The sequence below is a fragment of the Amblyomma mixtum genome, chromosome 7 (assembly GCF_055824585.1).
Source record: "Amblyomma mixtum isolate Tamu chromosome 7, ASM5582458v1, whole genome shotgun sequence".
Lineage (NCBI taxonomy): Eukaryota > Metazoa > Arthropoda > Arachnida > Ixodida > Ixodidae > Amblyomma > Amblyomma mixtum.
The window spans coordinates 10,808,238-10,832,424 of record NC_143018.1 but is presented as its reverse complement, the minus strand read 5'-3'; the positions used below and the strand labels follow the sequence as shown (position 1 = coordinate 10,832,424).

Here is a 24,187-nt window from a genome sequence, read left to right as displayed (position 1 = left end):
CCTTCCGTTTAGAGTGCTCCTGGGCTCTGTCCGTTGCGGAGACCGGTAATAGTACCACGCACCTGGGCGGCCTGTTGTAGCTGTTCTGCCAGGCGGACTGCTGGTGTCCGTTGCTCAGCACTGCTCCGTTGGGCTGGCGGCGCCCGCTGGACGATGTGTGGGGGCCATCCTCGTGCGAGGAGCGCTGCTGCTGCTGCGGACGCCGCGGCTCTGACAACATCCCAGGGCCAGGGTCACCTGCGGCGGAAGGGAGGGGGGGCACGAATGAGGGCCGCTCCGGTTGTTGCTCGCAGCTCCAGCCGCGTTGTTGTGAAAGCGAAGGTTCGCGGCAGACAACGATGGCCTAAGAAATCTGCGAGCACGTACTGGACACGAAGCGTCCCACACCAGTGGAGGCAAGAACTAAACGAGAACGCTACTTTTCCCTGACTATAACTTTTGATGTACTAAAAGTTGTTGAAACGTTAATTCAATGACCGGAACAAACGTATAGCAGGCTGTTATCAAGCTCTATGTCGAGCTTGCCATAGGTGACAGTCAACAATACTGCTTGAGGTTATGAGATTAATCCTCGAAAGGGCCGCGGCGGTCGAATTTCGATGGGGGCGAAATTCTATAGGCCCGTGTACTGCGCGATGTCAGTGCACGTTAAAGAACCCCAGGTGGTCGAAATTTCCGGAGCCCTCCACTAAGGCATCTCTCATAGCCTTAGTCGCTTTGGGACGTTAAACACCCATAAACCACTAATCTTCGAAATATGTATCAGGTACCCTTATCATTAATATAAAATTATTGTTTCCATTTTTGGCTCATTATACGTTGACACCCTTTAATTTCTCTTGCAGAACTTTGAGGCGTCGTCGAAGCCACAGAGCTGGCATCAGTGAATCATATGACAACTTCATTCAGCGTTTTGCACGGGTCAGCGGCATGTGCAATGCAAGGGTTATGATATCGTTAGCCCTCAGTTCCCCTGTATACAGGGAATAAGCCATCAAAGACGCCACATTGTAAGAATCGCGAACCGATCAAAACAAGACATAGACCAATCACAGCTAATCCTATGAAAACTACAGCTAATCACAGGTCTGCTTTGTATTCCACGGAATTTTTCAGGTTCCCTGATCCAGACTGCACTGCTGCAAGATTGAAAAAGGGCAGCGCAGGAAGCACACAGACAGAGACGAGGCGACACGAGCGGCGCTGATCCGTGTCGCCTCGTCTCTGTCCCTCCTGCGCTGCTTTTTATTTTTTTTTTCAAAATTATGTACCAATACGCCCAGTTTGCCATCTTACTGCTACTACATCTGTTAACATGCAGATACGCGCCCGAGAAACAACAGCATCTCTCCACGAAGACAAGAAGAACACACCATTCACAAGCCTGAGGGCCATTTGCACACGTTGAAGCCAAACAGTGCGAACCCGTGCTGGCACATAGTTTTCTATTCGGTTATCACACCTAACTGAAAAACGGCACACTGTAACCTAACGGAAGGCTAAGAGTGGTCGTTTGGTCCGTGTTTCTTCAGTCCCGTTTATTCGGCTGATATTTAGCTGTAAAATGAACCTGCTAGTCCATAATACCGTCCTGTACATGTGCAAATGCGGACAAAAGTAAATGTGCCCTTCTAATCGCATTCACGCGTTGCCTAAAGACAGTTGAGAGGTACGGCTTATGCAGGCTGGTAGTGTTCGGTGATGTGGTTCCTCAAGGGCGCGCAACATTCCTTGACTTCCGGTAGGAAAGGCGTGGCTTCACTCTGAACAGAACGGCGTGTTCCATGAACGCATATGTGCGTACCTGTGCAGCAATGTGTACCGGTAGCTGCAGCATAAAAGGGAATGACCATGAATAAATTATTTATTTCACGGCTGAAGTTGAAAATACCTGGTGAATAATACTCGTCCAGAGGTAAAACTTGCCGCTCATACTTGCTTGCCGCTCATACTTGCGGAGCAACCATTGCTTCAATGAAAATTTTTGTCCTGTTTCATGTTTCCGTTACCTGTACCTGCATTTCGACTTCCGTACTGCCTACAGACTAGGGCTTATCAATTATGAAATACCGACCGGCCCATCGCTCTGTACTCCGCTACTGTCTCTGCATTGTCAGTAAGACCGCAAATGAAAAGGCACAGTACAGCGCTACCAAAAAACACGAGGGAAAACTCAATCAGGCGAGGGTCGGCAGGCAACCTTGCCTTCTTACCATCTCTCGTATTCTCGACGGTGCATTTATTTCATCGCTCTTAACCTCCAGTCAGATCAACTTCTCGTTCTGCTTTCAGTAGAACACCAGATTTTCATCTACTGCATAGCCTAATCAAATAAGACAAGATTTTGGTTAAGCGACCCTCCGCATGACCTCGGGAGACTTAAGGCTGGTCTAATTCGTTACAAACTCACGGATACCTTAGACTGGTATCGAAACCAACCGGCCTTGTTTGTCGCCCCACAGTTGCCAACAGTGCAAGCTTGTTTCGGGGATAGGATACTAGTATTTATTTGAATCAATTCTATGCGACCGCACTAGCGCACGCTGGCGTTCTCGCTGTATCACATCCAGCTCCACAGTAACGCTGCGAGATGTGGCACACTCTAAGCAGAAAGGATTAAAATGGGAATAAGCCGTCCTCTAACGCACTCTCTTTTACAAAAGGGGCAGCGCCATAGGACGGTTTACTCCCCGTTCACTGCCATATAGGCGTATTCGTGTTTAGAGTGTATTTCTTTGCTCCGACGTAACACCACTGACCTCACAGCAGAAGAGTGGCTTAGTACATCGAGCTTCGGCGCACAACTCCATCAGAATATGGGCGCTATAAAGCTGCCGGGGCGTTTCGCGGTCCGGAGCCCTTCGCTAGGCCGGTCTTGCAGGCGTCGCACAACCGGCATTTACGTGACAGCAGCTGTATCTATAATGCACGGCAGAGCTTCTCACCACGGGATTTCTCTTTCGTTTAGTTTTTTTCTATTCAACCCAAGCGAAGTGTCACCGTGACGAAACCAGAACAATTTCGTCAGTAGAAAGCTCGCTCGGCCGCGCCACTTCCGTGTGGCGGCGCTGTGGTGTTTCGCACTTGTAAACCGTGAGCGGTTCTTCTTTCGCAATGGGACTGCATACCCGCGCGGGGAAGAAGCGAAAGCCGCGAAGGCGACTGAGACGGTACCGCTGTGTTAGACACACGCCGCAGCGCGCGTGCGTTACGAATCTGCGCACGCTGATGCCACGGACACGTATTACGTGCATCTCTCCGCATCCGCGCGTGCCGCCAAGGGTGCTGCGGTGTCGTTGATGGTTCTCTGATGGAGAGACGCCTTAGTGAGCGCGTACTGCTCTGCTAGACTAAAGATGCGTTTCATAAAAGCTAACATTGCCTTTGTATTAATGCGAAAGCTTTACATGGCTCATCAGCAACGAAAAGCGCCGGTGCTCACCAAGACAAGTGGTACCGAAACCTCATGACGTCACCGTGGTCTCGCATGCCGTCAGCAGTGGACAGCATGATAGTGCCACGTATCATTGTAATGTCCGTTCGTTCGCGCAAGGCCGCAAAGAAAGGGGTGTTATCATTTTTGTTTGTGGCGAGAGAAGCGACCGGACTAATCTCGATTGATCACAGCCATGAAGAGCTGCATCTACGTGTTTCCAGATTAATCTAGATGATCTCGACCTGTTATCTCGAAGTTTCCTTGCCCAAGGCTTTATATTGAGCGATGCCGCGAGCGGCAGGCATTCGTAGCCCGACGACTGACGAGCACGTTTGTTGCTTACGCCGCCGCCGAGTGATTCAGTGCTTTTGCGGGCGCAAGTCAGCCCAAATAAAGAGCTTCGTTTCCAAGACTGGTTGGTGTCTGCCTGACCGCTGGACTGCCGTCACTACAACGTGACATCTGGTGGAGGTGCTGGGTAGCCTTCCAGGTACCGGACAACCCCTGCAAGTCGTGACGCCAGTCCTTTGAGTTATTCACCGGAAGACCTGACTTGAGTCTACCACGCAGCCTCTGGAGCCTCGAGCCATGACTTACGCCGCAGCAGTGCGCCGTCCTGTACCTCGACGACGGGACCCAAGCCCCTATCGCCATTAGCCAGCTGCGCTGGAGCGCCGCCCTCTCGCCCCAACTAGCCCGTCCTACGAGCGTCTCACACGGCCTAGGAAATGCGACGAGTGGAGAACTTCCGACCAGCGCCGCCCACTATGCTTCCACAGCGGAGATGCCCGTCACATTCTCCGGTACTGCCCATACAGGAGAATGGGCATCCGAGGGTTCTCTTACAACGCCCCACGACCCCGACCCGGCCAGCGACCAGCCGAAATCGAGGAGTTTTTTCGTCGGGAAGAATACCCATCGTCGACCCGCCTATCACGTTCTCTGTCCCTATCGCCACCGCGCTAAGTATCTCCTACCCGAGGCTACGCAGTGCGTGGACGCTTCCCCAGCCCCCGAAGGTTAAACTGAATAAAGCAGCCTCTGGAGGTGAGGTTGCTTCTGAGCGCAAGAACTAAGATCCTCCATCGACGAAAACAGAAGACCATGCCCCCTACGACGACGACGAACCCTACGACAACGACGAACCCTACGACAACGACGACCCCTACGACGACGACGACCCCTACGACGACGACGACCCCTACGACGACGACGACCCCTACGAAGATGACGACCCCTACGAAGATGACGACCCCTACGAAGACGACGACCCCTAAGTAAAGATCAGGTTCTTCTTCTTCTTCTTTGCACCAGGGGTGCCCGTCAGAGACGGTCTTGTGTTCAGTTGAGACGCAGGGGTAAGGCGAACACTTCAAATTTTATGTACAGTATTTACAATAGATACAACACAACAAAAAGGTGGATCTGGCTAATACTAGGGGAGACCCTTACTCGGCGTTGCCGAAGATGCGTTGCATCTCACCTTAGCCCAGAACCCCGCTTCCGGCTCCGGGGCCCAGTTTTAAAGCCCTAAAGGCCCGGCCCACATTCCGTAGCTTCCAATCATGTTGCGCTCTTAACATGATTGGTCCATCCAGGGCATGGCCAGCCCTCCAGCTTCCGTAAGGTAGAGCACTCTCTCCACCACAAAATAAAAACAAACACAAATATACAATCGTGCCAGCACGTGCGCGAATCGGTACCGCGGGGCGGGGGACACCCGTACTTCCTGGCGCGTTCGCGAGCGGCCGCGTTCCGAGAAAGGAGACGCTTCGCTTTGAGCGCTCCCAGCCGCGTTCCGATGACCCCGCGTACACTGACGATCCCTTACACCCTACGACGACGACGATCCCTACGACGACGACGATCCCTACGACGACGACGACTACTACGACGACAAATACGACGACGAAAACTACGGCAACACCGACGACGACACGGCCTGACTTGAAGCTTTTACCGCTGCCCTTAAACCTTATTATGAACGCTAAAGGACTCGAAGTTAGCATTCTACGTGTTTATTTTCATTTTAAAGCATCGAGGCGATGCTTCTTTGAGAGGGTGTAATGCCACGTATCATTGTAATGTCCGTTCGTTCGCGCAAGGCCGCAAAGAAAGGGGTGTTATCATTTTTGTTTGTGGCGAGAGAAGCGACCGGACTAATCTCGATTGATCACAGCCATGAAGAGCTGCATCTACGTGTTTCCAGATTAATCTAGATGATCTCGACCTGTTATCTCGAAGTTTCCTTGCCGGCTTTATATTGAGCGATGCCGCGAGCGGCAGGCATTCGTAGCCCGACGACTGACGAGCACGTTTGTTGCTTACGCCGCCGCCGGTGGTGGTGAAAAACATTTATGGGAAATTAAGTTTTTTACAGAAAGATGATTGGGGTAGGACCCTATTGGCCCTTTCCCCTTACAATACTGGGTGGAGCCCCTATTCCGGTGCCCCATTGGCAAGCAACGCCGCCCGCGTCCGTTGAACCAAAGCCTGTTGGCTTTTTAGGTCTTGACAGCCGAGCAGGGCCGCCTCCCAGTCCTCTCTGGTGGGGTTGAGGTTGGGGGGGATAGATGGGTTTGACTGACACGCCCAAACCATGTGGAAGGTGTCAGCCACCTCCCCACAGAACTGGCACGCGCCATCAAAGGATGTATTGAAATGTTTAAGCACCGCCGGGCACAGCACAGTGTTAGTAAGAATTTTGATGAGGAGGCGCTCGTCAGCGCGATCCAGACCCTTACAAGGGGCCGGGTAGCGCCGGTGCTCCTCCTTGTAGTAATCGCTGATTTGTTTGAATGTAAGGGCCAGATTGTCTGATTGGGAGTACCCTTCTAAGGACAGGGAGATAGCCCGGGGAGAGAGTGCGCGGGCGGCCTGATCGGCCTGTTCGTTTCCCTGGAGTCCCTGGTGACCGGGGGCCCAAATCAGGTTGCGTGGAGTTGGATCTTCGCATCGACAGCTATATTCCAGTATGCGCCAGGCAAGCGGGGGAGCCCATCCCAACTCGTAGTTCCGACAGGCCCCTCGCGAGTCGGTGATGATGTGTTTTGACTTGGGATTCGTGAGAGCCAGAGCAATGGCAATCTCCTCCGCGTGTGTTGCGTTGTAGGCTTTGAAAGTGAGCCCGTTAACTGTGTTTGTGTTGTGTACGACTGCGGCCGTGTACCACCCCCCGTGGTGTGGGCCGGTAACGTCCACGTAATACACGTGTTCTTGGTTACCATAGTATCGCGCCAACGCTTCCGCGCGCGCCTGGCGACGACCGCTATGGTCTTCTCTGGACATGTTGCGGGGAAGGGGTCGGACCCGGAGGGCGCGTCTCCAGGGTTCTGGCACTCTCTCCCTTTCCTCAATGTGGTAGTCATGTTTGATGTGTAGCCGGTCCAAGAGGCGGCGACCGGACGTGGTCTGTGAAAGACGCGTGTATTGGTTGACTAAGTGGGCTTCTCGAAGCTCCCTAAATGTGTTCACCACGCCCAAAGCCAGAAGCCTCTGGTTGGACGTGGTGACCGGGAGATCGAGAGACCGCTTGATGACTTTCCGCAGGATGACCTCTAGTTGGTCATCATCGTGTTTGCGCAGGTGCAAGTAGGGAGTTGAGTAGAGGATTCTACTCGTTACGAAAGCATGGGCAAGCCGCAGTGCATCCTTGCTTCGTAATCCGCCCCGCTTGTTGGAGACCCGGCGGACCATGCGGCCCACCTGGTCTCCCACCGTGCGAAGTTTGGCTAGGGTGGTGTCGACTCTGCGTTGGTGGTGTATGAAGAGGCCAAGGACGCGGATCTCCTTGGCCTCCCGGATCGGTCCCGAGGGGAGACTGATGCAAAGCGGAGTTGTGTCCCGAGGGGAGGGACGTAAGTGCACAAATTCTGATTTAGCTGGGGCGCACTGGAGTCCGCAGTAGGCCGCGTAGTCGTCGACTAGGGTTGCCGCTGCTTGCAGGCAGGACTCCATGTGGCCCAGGTTACCTTGCGTGGCCCAGATTGTAATGTCATCCGCATAAAGAGCGTGATGTATCCCGGGCAGAGAAGACAATTTGGAGGGAAGACGAAGCATTGCCAAATTGAAGAGCAGGGGAGACAGGACCGCGCCTTGAGGTGTTCCCCTCGAGCCGATGGTGTATGGCCCGTGTTCCGCATCTTGTATGCGTATATAGGCTTGACGGTCTGTAAGAAATTGTCTTATGTAATGGAATGTTTTTTGGCCACAGTTGGTGTTACTGAGGTGGTCCAGGATTACTTCATGTTTGACGTTGTCGAATGCGCCTTTAAGATCCAAGGCCAGGACCACCTTGTCGTTGTGGGGACATTCTACAGGATCTAAAATGTCGTGGTGGAGCTGCAGAAGTATATCCTGTGCTGACTTGCGAGGACGAAAACCGAACATAGTGTCCGCGAAAATGTGCTGTGTTTCGACGCCGCCGCCGAGTGATTCAGTGCTTTTGCGGGCGCAAGTCAGCCCAAATAAAGAGCTTCGTTTCCAAGACTGGTTGGTGTCTCCCTGACCGCTGGACTGCCGTCACTACAACGTGGCAATAGTACTTAGGGATCATAGGCAACCCGCAGAGACTTTGGAAGTAGTAGTTAGTGATAGAAATAGTTTTAGAACGACAACGGACGTTACTAAATAACGACGAGGGTCATTGATGACAATGGCAATGATAAAGGCATTTAGGGTGCAGGACTTCAAGGTCGATGTCTTCTGGGTAAGTGCCTTTAGCTCAAACGTTTTTAGAGTAAAGGCCTTACGGTAAAGGCCTTTAGGGTAAATTCCTTCCGGGTAAAGGCGCTTATGTTGAAGGTTTTAGGTGAAATGTCTCTATGGTAAAGGCTTTTAGGTCAAAAGATGTTTTCGCATTCACAGCACTTAAGAACTTAAGTGCCCTCCGTAACTATTTTTTTTTTCAAAACAAGAACATATTGGTTCAGAAAGGAATGCGTCTATCCATGTCAGCAGGCGTTCCAAAGTCTTTAGATTGCTATAACATTAGACACTTTTAGTTGGCCGTACGTAACGGGCTTACGTACGCAACGCTCACTACGTTGCGTACGGTACGAATGGCGCGTCCATCACACTTTTAGTTAGCCGTACGTTAGCGTCCTTCCGAGTGGACGTACCAAACGCATCCTAAAATTCTCCGCTGTGCTTCTCCGCGCCATCTGGCGCAAGAAATAAGAAATGATGCTTGAAAAGTTCTTGACATCAGCCAAGCCATGCCTGTCGCCAATCCTCCTCCAGCCGTTCTCGCTGTTTTGTTGGCTTCAGGTTGTGATTCTTCTGTGCTCCGCGATTACCACAGCAGCTATCGAAATGACGAGAAGCATTTAATTACTAGTAACGAAGCTGGCTGCATCGCGAGTCTTTTTTTTTTTGTTCCAAGAAAAACTATACAAGCAGAAGAAAATGAAATAATTGACTAAAAGCCAGAGAAGTGCTCCGCCAGGTGTCGTTGCTACGAGGTAAACACGGTTAGGCCTACAGCTTGAAAATTGCCAAATTATTTGAAAAACAGGGGCTAGTTATCGCTTATACTTCTGCGTGTGGGCGAGAGTGTGCAAAATAAAAGCGAACCGCTACCATTTGAGCGAGCTATCCCGTAGGAGAATGCAGCGGCGACATGTATTTATTTCGAAGCGGGCGAGCTGGGCGCCGCCATCTTGTCAACGCAACCCGTAACGTGCCCGTAGCGTACGCACGCAACGACACGATGCGTGCGTACGTACGCAAGCGGCCCGGCGGTACGGAACGTTCTGCGCATGCGCACTCGTGACCCGCAACGTTCCTGCGTACGTAACGCCGTTCCGTACGGCCAACTAAAAGTGTCTATTCATGGCAGTGCAAAACACCTGACCGCGATGGTAATGAGGAAAAAACTAACTCTGATTACAGTGCTGACTCGCACTCGTGAGTTGTACTTCCTTATAGAGAATGGCCTGCCCTTATTTTTTTCTTTTTAATAGTATTAAATACATAAAAAGTGCAATTAGGACTGATTGTCTCTGTTACACGGAGGTGGCCCTATTCATGCAAGTCTGAAGACCGACAAGCCGCGTAAAGAGGAACTGTACAGAGTCGATCACACTTGTCTAGAGCGCTCGAGCGGTGCCGTCCGGTGGAAATAATGCTAAATTCTGAAGAAGGCATTGACTTTCACTGATAATACTTGAGCTGGGCAGAAGCCTAACAGACATGTGCACCACACAAGCACCACACAGCTTACCCCCGTCAAAGCAGCTGCGATAAACTTAACTTCATTTGCTCCCCAGCACACCGCTTGAGCGCTCTAGGCAAGTACGATCGACTCTGTACGCTACAAATCAAACTTCGCAAAACCGCAATACACTTCTCCTCTCACGGCAATCACGCCGTCCTCGTGTAGAAGGGATGGCGAATCATTGATTATGACGACGATGAAAATAGATAAGATAAGGACTGAAACAGAAATGAGAAAGGTACAAAGGTGGTTCTTCATCGTCAGAGCATCGGCGCGCTGTACTTAAAGGTGCCCTGATGAGGAATCTGAACTTGTCTTTTTGCCGCGGGAACTCGATCTACGCGTTCCGAGCTTTCTTAGAAACCTCTATTTATTGCCCTGCGTGGCCGATTTCCCTAATTAAATCGAATTAACTGCCGGCTCCCGCCTTTTTTTTTAATTCTCCCCCGTACGATGGGCGGAGTCGACCAACGCGTGGAGTGACGTTCAGCCAGTCCCCTGGCGGCTTGCCGCTCTGCCATCGGCGGAGTAATACGTAGTAGTCCGTAGTAGCAAATAGTCCGCGCGTATTTTTATTTCTGCGGGCTTATTTTGTGGCTATATTATCTGCGAATCAAACTATTTATTCATGGAAACCTAAAAAGAAAATAAAGCGAAAGCAAAGCCTCCACGGAGCTGGCTGAAAGGCACTTCACGCGTTGGTCGACTCCGCCCACCATACGGGGGAGAATTCAAAAAATAAAGGCGGGAGCCGGACGTTAATTCGATTTAATTAGGGAAATCGGCCAAACAGGGCAATAAGTCGCTATTTCTGAGAATGATAGGAACTTGTAGATCGAGTTCCCGCGGCAAAAAGACAAGTTCAGAATCCTCTTCAGTGCACCTTTAAGCACTAGGACAGGCTCAAGTGCAGCGCTCCGATAATTTCAAGATTGAATAAGAGACGACTAGGAGGGGAAAGCGAAAAAAAAAAGAAACAGTTCAATCGAAATTGCACGAATTGCCAGAAACAACGTAAAAATACTGCGCCACTCAACCTCGATAATGCCAGCCTGCCAACCTATAGTTACCGCATCTCTTTCGTGTCAGTACGCGTTAGTGCGCTATGCGGAAAAAGAAAGGAAAGAATTGGGGATGGAGGGCTTTGATATCCGTTAGCTGGCAGGCGGAATAACCAGTTCCGCCCATGTACTCTAGTTGTCAAGTTTAGACCCCATTCGGTTTGCTTCTAATATGTGTAGCGAGGTTCTTGAGCATCGGTAGAAGTCCTAGCTTTTAGAGAGGTAGGGACTAAAGTTCCCCTCACCATCAGAAAATTTGGAACCCTGGCATTTTATAACAAGTCAGAGGTTCCAAAAGCAAAACCCCCTGGGTACTAAACTTTTGACAAAAGGTGTGCCTAATTGGGCACGAAGTCCCGTGCTACCAGAAAGAAAGCTCGGAAGAACATTTATTAGCTTTTATGGAATCCTCACTAAAATAGCGAGAGACTGTCTTCAACTTTTCAAAAAATTCAGGCATGCGCGGCTGGAAACAGCTTTGCTTCCTTTCGACGGCCTGATTTGTATATGCAGTAAATTTTCCTTCGCCTTGAGCGTGTGAGTAGCTTCCCAAGCGAGAGCAATGGCATGTGTAAGCTTCGAAGTCAAACCCAAGTTATCTCGTCAGCATTATTGTTAGTGGCTAGTTATTAATAAAAATAACAAAGAAAGGAAAAGATGTTGCCAGCCACGGCATCTGCCATCGAAACCTGAAGCACCTGAGCTGCGGCTAGCGGAATTAAAAGGACAGGGAGAGGGACAGAGGGAGGGAAGGAAAGGGGGAAGCGATAGGAAGAAAGGATAAGGGTATGGCGGCAATATGCACTATATACAAATAAAAAATAAGCAAAACAGCAGCTAAAACAAGGATGCAAAAATGACCTATTGTAAACTGCTTGTAAAACGCTCGAGGCGAATTTTTCCATTCGGTTAACAGATACACTAGCCTCCCAAGTCAGGAAGTTAGGCAAGCAGACTGCACGTCTTCGCTGGTCTTGAAGGCACCGCAGCAGACGTCGCAATGAGAAAATAAAAAAGCGAGACGGCGTGCCAAGTGCAAGCGAGGCGTCACGCGAAACGGTCGCGCGTGCGACAACTAGGGACCGTTATATAACAGGCGCAAAGCGGTGCGCGTGCTGTCTTCAGTGACGTCACTGCTCGTCACGCTCTCTTCACGCGCGGTTGCGGCGATCGGCGGCGGCCCCCGCGTGTCGCCCTGCTTGACTCGTGACAGAGAAGCGTGTCAAACGGCGCTCCCCTCTTGGGACATGGTGCCTTATCGTCTCCATCACGGACCTCCTGTGTGCTCTGTAATAGCTCCAACCCGGAAGCGTTTAGTGGCGCCACCACCCGCTTCGCAGGCTGCCTCTGCTCTCTTAGAGCGCTGCAATATCTCAGCTGTGGATTTGTTCTCCCAAACAAGTCACTCACCAGGGAACAAGGATCACTGCCTCTGAGGAGCGCCGATGAGAACCTTACATACAAGCAATTGGCACCACAAAATGTATCGTTACCTGCGGAGCAAACCCCCAAGATGCCAATTTTGCACTGGGGTGCCTTCTTCCTCTGATAATTTGCAGTCTGCAGTCTGACCTTGTCAAGGTATGTGCGTGGTGCGACAAATGGAAGATGACTCTCAGCACAACTAAATGTTATCGCTAAATGTTACTCACGCACAACTAAATGTTTTTTTTTCTCTTGTGAATGAACGCACAGGTCTATCTTTATGTTCAATTACATTACATTGTTTACGTTTAAAAAAGGGGAGGGAAAGGAAAAAAAGAAAAAAAAAATGTTTTCCCAGGCGTCCAAAACCAGTGCTTTATTGACTCTTATTTAGGCTTATTTTATTTTGTGATGCGATATAGTGCTGTTTTTTTGTTTTTTTCTCTATTTTTTTTCTCTTTGCAACAAAAATGCGACTGCTTATTGCCCCACTCTGCTGCTGTATATACACTGTAAGGGGGCGGAGGATTTTTCAAGCCGCAAATGTACGGCTTTTCCCTCCGCCTCCTTCCACTTCATTGTGGAGAATAAAACTTGTATGTATGTATGTATGTATCTCATGCAGTTCACAAACAAAAAAAAGAAGATATGGGGCAACTGTAATCTAAATCATTCTGTTGTACAGACGAAGGACAGCGTAAAGTATCTCGGTATCACGTTTACAGCGAGTTTGGATTGGACCGCACACGTCGACGCGATAACGCCAAAGCTTCCCGCTTTCTCAACCTTTTTCAAAGAAACTTTAAACATTCAACCCCATGCCCAAAAGAAACATTGTACATTACGAATGTCAGACCAATTCTCGAATATGAATGCGTATGTTGGGACCCGTTCACAAATATTTTAAAAGACGAGCTAGAGCGAGTTCAGATGCGGGCACCAAGGTTCGTAACTGAGAATTATAATTTTAAGGTTAGAAGTTCTAAACTTATTAAGATTAAGAAGTTTGCGGGGATACGGTGGCCACAGCTGGCAGAGGCCTTTGCCCAGCAGTGGGCGTAGTCAGGCTGATGGTGATGACGACGATGATGCGCACGATGTCACATGGAGTCCGTATGAATTTCTACTCTTCCGGAAGCGCTGCTTGCCTAGCGATTTCGCATTGAGTCCGTACTTTCTGCATCATCTCCGAATAGGTAGGTAGGTAAAAACTTTACTGATGAACCAAGTAAGGGAAGGAAGTAGGGGACGTTTGGTTGGCTTGGTTCTTAATCCCGGTTGGCGTCCATCAGTCCATGACTTCTGGCGTCCTTCTCCGCCCATTCCACCAGCGAATAAGTCATACGCAAAGCATGCGGTTTTATGGCAGTTGTCATATGGAGGACGTGAACAGTGTTCCGAGGAATGAAAAACACGTAACTGACAAACTCAGGAAAACAGAACCTCTGCCTGCCTTCGCACTTGTTTAGTTGACTGCAACAAAAACCTTAGCTGACCGGCTGATTATAATCAAACATAAAACCAACATTGCCGCTACTCATACACGAACAAAGAACCCGGGAAGTAGTATGTGGTGGTGCCTGGACTATATAAGGAAGTTATCTTATTCTGTTAAAGCTTGCTCAACTTTAACGCTCTTTACTTCGTCATGTTGCCACTATGTACCTCTGCCCCAAGGGATCAATCAAAGCTGCGCCGCAAAATTGAGCACAAATCGTTTCTTTCAGGAACAGAGAGCAAACTTTTTTCTATGTATGTATTTGAAGAAAAAGAAGAAAAAAGCTTTATAAAGAAGAGCTGTGTGAAGCTCTGCATCACGATCTCTGTCCCGCAAACAAAAGCTTTAGTGTAGCTTCATCAGTTGTTTTATGCGTGCTGTCAAGACTGACAGAGCTGCTGAAGTAGTAAGAGCCAGTCACCCAGGGCCGAGGTAAGGGTGTGTTTGTGGTCGCTGATTTTTGCGGTAAGCTTTTTGAACAATAGGCTATTCTCCAGAATATGCGTGTGATGCGAAATATCCCTAAAGAAACGCACATGTGGCAACACTACGGGGGCTGCCCAAATACGAGGAATGCCGAGGTAACGCTAAACCATTAATGCATGCAAACCTTCTTTGGTATACTTGACCGGGGCTACGGCCAGCAGCTAACCGTCATCTGCGTAGGCAGGACCGCCACCCAAGTAGTCCGATTCACATAAGCGCCTAAACGCGCAGGCTTCCTTATCGAGCCCTGCTAGAATTGATTGAGGCAAATAGCTTGCACCTTTTTCTTCAGTGACGCCAAGGAGCGAGCTTGGGCGTTAAAAAAAAAAGAAAAAAGAAAAAAGCGTAAGACGACGTGCGAGCTTCTGTCTCGTTTCCTGAATGAAAAGAATGGCTGCGTCCACGGCGATGTATTTTTAAATCATCTACTTTCAGGATTCGTTTCCTTCAAGGAGTGCGCTTCGCTAAGGGGGGAAACAAAGCGACGGCGAAGACCTCCAGGTGTGGGGCAACACAGGTTTTCGCGTTAGAGCTTTTCATGCGTTGCCTGCGGTGGGTGCTCTCCACATCTACGTCTCAGTCACGCCTTCGCAGATCACCCGAGGTGGTCACGCGGGAAAAAAGAAAGAACAAACGGAGTAACCCCGCTAGCGCGCTCGCCACACAGATGGCCGCTGGTGTTGCCTTTTCCGGGTGGAACGTGCCGAGCGGACCGCCATTAGTGGTAACAGTGGCGCCTGGCGTTGCGCGGATGTCTGAAAGTGCGAGAGAGAGAGATCAAAAGGGAACTAAAAATAACAGAGAACAAACTCACAGTGAAACCGCGACCTTCTCCACGTGCTACGCGAGGTCACGGAGTCAGCGTAGAAACCACCGTCTTCCTCGGGCAGGCCATCAGGAAACCACAGCTTCGAAGACATCTCTGCCCAGCGCACCGGTCACTTCCTGTGCTGCTGCTCTATATAGTTCACTTATCCCAGAAGAATAACGACCACCGGTTCAAGCCTGCGTACGGCGTCTCTCTTTTCGGAATGGGAGCACAGGGCTTGTATTTCAACGTAGCCCTTGTTTGAAGACGCTGCTCGTCAGGCGAAAGCTAGCAGCCTGGACACCTAGGCCAGTATGCTCTGGTTTCCGGTATCTTGGCACTGACAAATGGATTTCAAATGCGCACACCGTGGGCTGTCGCAGTGCTATGCCCGCAAGCCACTAGCACTCCGGACAGATAGATTGCGATGCTTGTTTGTAGTCGTTCCTGATTAGAGGATGCCAGCGTACAACATAATCTGAGCAAGGGCCTAGAAATTAAACAAGCAAAAATTTTGCCCGAGGAAATAATCTTGGCGTCAAAGTTTCTAAAAGCTTTCTGCCCGCGCTAATCCAAGACCGCGTGTGACTCGTCTGCGGTCTGTTCTTGAATTGCGGTCTCGATCAACAACTGCACCGAGTCTGTCACAGTCAAAGCCACACGCATCTGCAGTCAGCACCAGAGGATACGCACGCAAAACTCTCATAAGGAAGCTATGCTTCTAGGCCTCTTCTGAACAGCTCGGACTTCCCGCCGTCACTGCGCCTTCCGTCTGGCGTGCAGATCGACATGTTAGACAACGTCAAAGCGACTGGCGATTGTCCAATCTTCCAGAGCACCATGGGTTTGGGGAGAATAAATATTAGGAAAGAAAGCTCTCAGTCAGGGAACCACAGCTCTGGGACCTTATGTTCAAGGCTTTCCCACCTTCGGTTCCTTTGTCATTCGGAACATGAACCAGATTCAAAGCTGCAGCGACAAATCTTCTTTCAAGGGAAACGCTTCAAGACGAAGTCGAGCACGGGCAGCATGTTCCTTGAGGTAAACTTTGCACAGTCTCGCAGGCACTTCACGGTTCTCTTCTTCATTGTTGGTCAATTGGTTGAAAGCAACGACGCTTGAAGTGCACCAGATGTTGGTTCGACTTGCACAAGGTCCAGGAACAAAGAAGCTCGATGATGTACACACGTAAAGTTCTGTAATTACGTATACGAGGAAACGCACTTGAAAACACGAGTTACATGAACGCGCACGGGGTGTCGGGGTCACTTCCGTTCACGAATTCCGAGAGCCCTCCACCGACCTTCCTCGTCACTGCTGCCAGACACAACACTGTCACCGTCCGAGCGCGACCGCAAGCACCGGCACACCGTACGGACTCTCCTGGTCGAGGAAGGACGGTGCCCCAAGAGTGTCTTCTCGCGTGCGGAGGAGTCCGCCAACTCGTCAGAGTGCGGCCAATGCGGCGCTTAGCGGGACGCGCTCACTCGCTCGGCGCCCTTTTGAAACGGTGCCCCGCCGGACTCGAAGACAAAGCGGCGACCTTCTTTGTTTGGCGCGCGCTGTGGCGACAATGAGAGCACCCGCTTCGCGCTCCAGACAGGTCGCTGCTGTTCCGGCTCTCCTTTCAGTGCGACTCGCCCCCTGCTGAGACGCCACTGCCTCTGTCCCGGAGACGCGCCGTGCTCGTCTCGGCTCAGCAGAAGCCGCCGCAGCTTTCTTTCTTGCACGGCTTGGCTCCCTTCGGCTTTCTTCGCTGGCCCCCCTGTGGCTTGGCCTGGTCAGGAGTACGCGCTGACCATTGGACGGCACGAGTTCCGGGCGGGCAGTGACCGGGCGGCGGACGTGATACTTAGTGAGTAAAGAATCCCTTGAAGAGGCTAGGCGGGTTGACCCCGGTGCAGGAGAAAGAGGGGCTTTGAGCAGTTTGCATATGTGTGCGTGAGTAAATGTTGCGAGTGCTTTGTTTAAACGTTGAGTCTGCATCGTTGAGTCTGCATATCGCAGCTTTCTGACCAGAAAACAACAAAGCAACAAAAGGAAAGGAGATGGTAGAACACGGTGGCTGCGGCAGCTTATAATATAGTTGAAGGCGCGTCATGGCACGTCTGTTGTCTGGGTATGACTTTTTATGACGCTTCCGAGTGCGCCTCGGTGCTAGAAAGCATTTCATGAATTAGATCTACCGTGGAACGCACGCGTATGACATCAAGACATTGCTATCAGGGGCAGGAGTCACCTGCACCGCGCAAAGTGTGTTGTTGACTGCCTGCGACTACATGTGCCTCACTGCTATGTGAGCCTTCGTTATGGTTTTTTTTTTTTTTTGTAAATGCGCTATTTTCTCCTACGGATTGTTATATAACCGGACACTCCAATTCAACGTTCTTGGACCATCCAAGTGCGCAAAATCAATAAGCAGAGTTGCTTCCTTCGGCATATGTCATTCATCAATCGACACACTAAATTTGTTCGTTCCAAGCATTGCAAGCTTATGCAACAGGAGCGGCACTGGTGTTTTCGACGAGTTACTCGCACGACTCGCTTTTTAATGCGAAAGCACTACTTCACGAGGCCAAACCGGCTCACCGAGTTTGTGTGAAGCGCGACCTTGAGGGTGAACTTAGCGAAACCACATATAAATAAATGAATACTGACGCGACTGGGGTTCGAACCCGCGGCAGCGTGAACAGATCAGCTTCGCTGGCCACTGCACGAGGGCGCTATGCTACCGCCGCAGCTAAACACGCGTCGCGTTAAAATGCAACACACTCTCGCGCTGTGCATTGCACATCGTAGACTTCATCGACCAATACTACTGGAATGAGGATGATCATGCGCCGACGCCAACGACGACGAAGCGCTTAAGCAATACTTCAAAGCAATACTTCTTCAGCAATTAAAATAAAAGTTGATAGTTCAGCGCCTCATTCCGTCGTCGTATACTTCTTGTTCTTGTGCCTCGTCTTTAGTGCGCTGGTAGCATGGAAGCTCTTGAGGCGGCCGGCTGACGCTTGTGCTGAGAACTGCTCCTTGTGGCCCTCCCTCTCGCCTCGCTGCCTCGTCGATTAACAGTCATCGCCGCCAGCGCTTCCCACGTCCCAATAAGCCACACTTCACTACTATCAAACTAATATCGTCGCCAGACGTGCCGACGACCCAGGAAAGCAGGACCATGAGCCAACCAAGCTAAACACATGCTTTCGCACGTCTACTAGGTTTAGCGACGTTAAAGCGCTACCACATTTTTTTCCAGTGGGAGATTTTCCAGATCTCGCAAGGGTTTACATCAACTCTCTTATTTCATGGCTGGAAGCTTGGAATGACGAAGAAGGGCAATGCATTCGAGTGCGTAGGGATTCGCCGTCTGTGTCGTATTTACTGCAAATCGGAAGAACTGCGTCTTATTTAACGGAAGGTTCCCGGTTTGCATAGGACGAAATTAAGCAAGCGGAGCCTCGCTTGCCAAGTTTTGGCAGTAATGACTTCTAGCACCAATTAAATTCAACCTGATGACATTCGAACGCTGGTGTAATTACAACAGTTTACAACATAGTTACAACTGTGTTTACAGCAGAGTTAATCAAGAACACACGCAGAAAAGTTCGCGGCAATCTCATAGGCTCTGAGGGATACTTCCCGGGATAACTTCCAGCTCTTTCCGTTTTACCCCGATGCACGTACAAACCTTACTACTGCGCATATGGAGCTTCTTTTCAGGTCCCAAGTTTATCACGAGCGGAGGAAGTTGCAATAGCTCTCGCTGCCGCCGATCTAAAATCGAGAACGGTTATCACAGACTCTCGCCGGGCCTGTGAACGGTATCTTGCAGGCGAAATATCACCTCTTGCCTCCCAAATTCTAAGACGCGCTCCCGCCGATCCAACTCACACAAAAGTGATGTGGGCTCCTGGCCACCAGGGTCTACGAGGCAATGAGGCCGCTGATACGGCCGCCCGAGCGCTCACACACCGGGCTTCTCATCCTAGCTCTCCTGGCTCAAAAGCTCACAAACCGCTTCTGCGCTTCCGCGAAATCTTAATTCATTACTGCGACAGCCACCGCCTCTACCCGACACCTTCCAAGGGGCTAAGTAAGGCGGAGGAGCTATGCGGCGCCTGCAGACAGAAACTCTTCTCTGTACTGCCATCGCCAAACACTTTGATCCGAACATAGATGGGCCCTGCCCGTACTGTGGAGAGATCTGCGACATCTTTCACATGGTGCGGGCATGTGCTCAGAATCCTCACCTTCCCCTTCCCCCACCCCCACCCGAGAGGCATGGGAGACTGCCCTTCTCAACTGCTCCACACTGGAGTCCCAAAGGGCTTTAGTAAAGCGGGCGCGAGACGGGGCCTCGTCGCGCGGTGTCCCGGACTGAGGACACCGACCATGTAGCGTGGTTCTCTGACCCCCAAACTCTCATTGAGCATTAAAGTTTTTCACCACCACCACCTAACCCCGTCTAAATGCCTCCATAGCCGCAAGGAATGCAAGATGCGACCTCGTGCCAGCCAAGAGCGGGACCCGCCTCAGCCTCTGAGCCACCACAACGCAGGTCACAATGTGCCGAAGTTCCTGTATAATTTCACACCGACGACCTCTCATCCCGCTCTTGACTGCAGGGGCATCACAGACATCAGTTGGGAGCCGTCATTTCGAGGCGAGTGTACGGCGGAAAGTACGGGATACACAAACAACGCGCGCAGCGGTTATGATACGAAAGCTGAGTTTACGGCGCGTCCTGCGGGACCAACTGGGCGTCTCGTGGCGCGCACTTGAGAAAATCGCGCGGCGGAAGCGGGCCGGGCGGATGCGAGCGATGGCACGGTGCCGCATTTTTCCGGGTCGCCGCGCACGCGCGCGCATGCCCTCGTGAGAAACAAGGCAAGCGTGAGATGAGGAGGCTGCAGCCGGACAGAGACAAAGGCCATCATCGCACACCTCCTTCCTTCCTTTCTTCTTCTTTTCCTCTCTTCTTTCTTTTTCTTCCTTCCTTCGAGGGCGGAGGGACATGGTGCACTGCGTCTCGTGTTCCTCGCATTGTTGGCGCTCGTTCTAAGGGCCCGGATCGGGTAAGGTGTGGGAATATAGCGCGGACCACTTTGCATTCTGGGTCAATCCCTCGCTGACTCAGATTCCTCTTTTGTCTCCAATGCCGCGGTGGCTCGGGCGACCATGGACGAGGCTCTGCTTCCGGCGGTATAGCTCAGGGGCTGTGGCCTTCTTGAGCCATGCAAAAGGTCACAGACTCAATTCCCCCATCCCAGGCATCCCGCGGCCTAATTCCGATATTCAGACTAAAATCGCGAAAAGAAATCACGTGTACTGTAATTTCGGTTTCCGATTTCCTTTTAGGCCAACTATGTGCTCCGAGGTGCGCCATATGTAGGATCTTTTCCGTGGAGGGGTATGAAATATGCTTTTTAAGTGCCTAGCTAAGCGGCTAGTAAGCGCCTAGAGGCATAATTTATCCATCGACATCGACATGTACAGCAATCGAATGGACGAAACACACATCAATTATACACAAACAAAAAAAAATAAAATAATCAAGGTATTAGCTAACGACGCCCACGCATATGAGGTGCAGTGGGTGTTGTCGATTGCGTTTTGCGGCCCAACGCGGGCACCGTGGGATGCGCAGCCGTTCTGTGCGTATGGGCGTTTGCTCAAATTAGCCCCGCCCACCAGATTCAGGGCGCCTTGAACTCGTTCCTGATCTGTGTTTTCTGTTTATCATTTTCCTTTCACCCAATAGCCGCAGCCTAAACTCATGGATACCACTGCAGGCTATCAGGAGTGTAGTGGACCCAAATAAATGACCTCACCCGATTAGAGCAAGGAGGCTTTTACCGCAATTTACACTGGCGCTTACTGCAGTCGTTTGAACTTTGGTTAAATTACAGCTTGCATCAAGTGTGCTGTCCTCTCAGGGTGCACTACCACGACGTCCCCGAAACCGAAACGCGGTTTGGACTACTGATCGCTGTAATACTTCCTAGACTTCTTCCCTCGACTTCCTGACTTCCTTTGGAGCTAACAAATGACAACTAAAGCCGCCTACGCCTCCACCCTTTCCTCACCGCTGCCACAACTTCATATCGTTATGAGTGCGACTTCCAGGCCCAGCTGGACATCATGTCCTCATCGGCCTCGTGGTGAACTCGGGAGTCATCAGTGAAACAACATTCTGAAAAATTCACACTACATGTATGTCTACCTCGGAAAACCCCTCGCATACAACAATCGGTGTAAATAACTGCAAACATTTTTAATCGTAATAACTGCTCAACCATCGCTGGAAAATTGTTGAGCCCGCCGTGGCTGTCGCTCAATGGAAGCGAAGTTTGGTTACTGAGCGCTCGAGGTCGCGGGTTCGATCCCGGCCGTGGAGGGCGCATTTTGATGGAAGCGAATCACAAATGTGCCGCATACTGGGAATTTGGTGCACGATGAACTGAGTGCGGTCGAAATTGATCTAGAGCCTTCGAACCCGCAGCACCTCAGAGCTCGCATTCATGCTTTTGCAGATTAAAAAAAAAAAAGGCATATTGCAGATAAATACGCGAAACACTGAGCGCGCAGTTTCTGCTGAAATTCTTTGCCACCGGCTGTCAAGAGACGCCCTCGTTGTTGTTGTTGGCCTAGGCTCCCTTGAAACGGTGCATACCAACGACACGGGATTGGACAATGTTTAGTGAAGACCCAAGCCAGAGACGAAATACCGATGCTCAGTTAGAACTAACGGCACAGGATAGGTGGTTGAGGAAGCTGGAAAGGAGTGTAATAATGTTGCTCGTGATTTTAAATTGTTATGAATCAATGAGAATTGGGGAAATAAATAAAAAGTTTTGAAAACCACATCGAGGATATGTGCCTCTTCTTTGTCTATACTTCGTTTCTTTTTAACTTCATATTCTTTCAAACTTACAAGCTATGCTCCCACCTACGCAGCTACGTATGCATAGTACGCTTTATGTGGCCGTGTATACAACGTAGGCTTACACAGACTTAAGGGTGGTATTTGCTGGCTCACAAGGTTATCACTGCAGCGCAGAAGCAAAAATGTGCCCCACGAGGTTGGTGAGAATCCGGCTTGTGCGCCCTAGATTTCGTTTCAACATTAAAAACGATCAATCAAGCACAGGGCAGCGGCTCGCTCCAGTTTGCACGACGCTTGTTGCACTCAACTATATGTCAACTTCTGCCACTGGAGCGGAAGCTACGAAGAAACTGACCTTAATCACCTTCCAACTATGCGACTTCTTCGGTGCACCTTTACGCTGATGACTGAGCTATTTACTGGGAATGAATGAATGAATGAATGAATGAATGAATGAATGAATGAATGAATGAATGAATGAATGAATGAATGAATGAATGAATGAATGAATGAATGAATGAATGAATGAATGGAAACGTTTGAGTCGAGCGAAGCCTTCTCTGGTGATTTGGTGGAGTCCCTAGTCCAGGGCCCCTACGGAGACTTCCTGGTCCACCAGCCGCGAAGTTTTTAACCAAAATGACGCGAAAATTCTACAATCCGACACGGATAACATAGGTGCTTAATGTTGCACTGATGTAGACCGTAACCTTGTTATAACTGAATTTATAGTTGCTGAACTTTGGCCATTTATACTACTTTTTGGATGAGTCTGTAGACAACTCGCTAGTTCTCTTTTGATTTGCATTCAAATGCTCGTCGCGTATTTATTTTCTTTGCCTGTAATTACAGAGGGCAAAATGCTTGTCTATAGAACACGTTCTGGGCGTGTTTCGGGCTCTACACGCAATATCTAGCGATAAAATTTGGTTAAAAATGTAACCATGTGCAGTTAAACTCAAAGGATTTCATTGCAATCTTTTGCCTTCCTCGTCGCAGCGGCTACGGGAGCTGCGGAACACTCAGTTCGGTCGTTCTAGACATGTGGTTTGCCCTCTGTACGTTGTTCCAACCGGACTACCTTCTGCAATGCCTTAAGCGATTGAGGGTACTGTCAATAAATAAATAAACTATAGGCACCTCTAGAAGCTGTCGCCTCGCGTTCGTAGCTCGCACTGCGCTGCAACAAGTTGTGAGACGGAGCATACCGGGGCCCATTGGAAGCCGGACAACCGAACAAGCACTGCTTTGCCGGTGGGCGACGCGATCGCCCTTGGCCCGTTCGTGGTCGCCTCGGCCGCCGTCTACGCCGTGGGCGTGGCGGGGCCGTGCACGATGTTCACGCGTGTCGAGGGCGTGCCTGACTCTGCCGGACACCCGAGTCGATTGCCGAGCGCGTCTCGTCGGAGCGAAGGCACGACGGCCGAGAAGGACGGCCGAATGGGACCCGTGCATGCACCGTTGGCCGTCACAGTGGCGGGGAGCGGGCGACCTTTAAACCGGCTTCCCAGACAAGACACCTGTTCCTTCGAATGGGACTCCGCTAGGGTGATTGCAGGAAGAAAGAGAGAAAAGGAAGAGTGAGGTAAATTGCGTGTCTCGCCATCCACGATTGAGCTGCAACTCGGACAACCTGCATTCCATGGACGTGCAACAGGCAGCCTGCAACCAAGAGCTCAAAGGGCCGTGGAGAGTGAGAGAGAGATGATGGACGCCGTCTGCAGGGTTAAGAAAAAGGATTGTTCGGAGAATGCAGCTTGTTTAAAGCAATTTCTAACTCAAATAAAGAACAACAAACTGAGCTATGCAACGACACCTGGAACGAAGTGTACAAAAGAGCCACTTGTGAAAGCGCAGGTTGTTATATTCGGTCGCTGTTTTCTTTGGCCACGGTGATTGCTTCTACTCGGCGGCTCTGACTGACAAGATCTCGTTCCGTTGTCAAACACACGGCGCTGCTTGATTTCCGAAAAATTTCAGTTAGAGTTTGATCAGTAAAACTTTAGTTATAATTTAGAGGCACACAAGAAGAGAACAAAGACCATGCAGCTTAGGACAAGCAGCACGTGAGCAAAGCTGCCAGCAGACAGCATATCGAAACACGAGAGTACTTGGATTCGTAACATGAAAACTACATGCCAAAGTAAAAGCAGCAGCACCTGTTACAGGGATCAGTAAATTAGGTGGATAGGTGCGGAAAGCCCATGTAGAGGAAAAAGAGACAAATCCTGTTTCCAGCTCACACTGACGACGACCGCGGAGTTTTCGTCGCAGCGAAGCGTGTAGAGGAGACATCTCCCTTCGGGCGGAGATTCAAATCCAAGATACAAGTCGCTGCACAAGTTTCGTCCTTGGTTTCCGTAGTTACCT

At 50.4% G+C, this 24,187-nt stretch overlaps 1 protein-coding gene across 1 annotated transcript in view; it reads right to left on the bottom strand.

Annotated features, from left to right (window-relative positions):
- The window catches only part of LOC149334990 (uncharacterized), a 57,949-nt gene that overhangs the window by 23,175 nt on the left and 10,587 nt on the right, over positions 1 to 24,187 (bottom strand). Inside the window, exon 2 of the mRNA XM_089551684.1 lies at positions 63 to 237. Within this exon, the coding sequence (XP_089407810.1) occupies positions 63 to 220 (158 nt within the window). The 5' untranslated portion in view covers positions 221 to 237. The remainder of the gene's footprint in view (positions 1 to 62; positions 238 to 24,187) is intronic.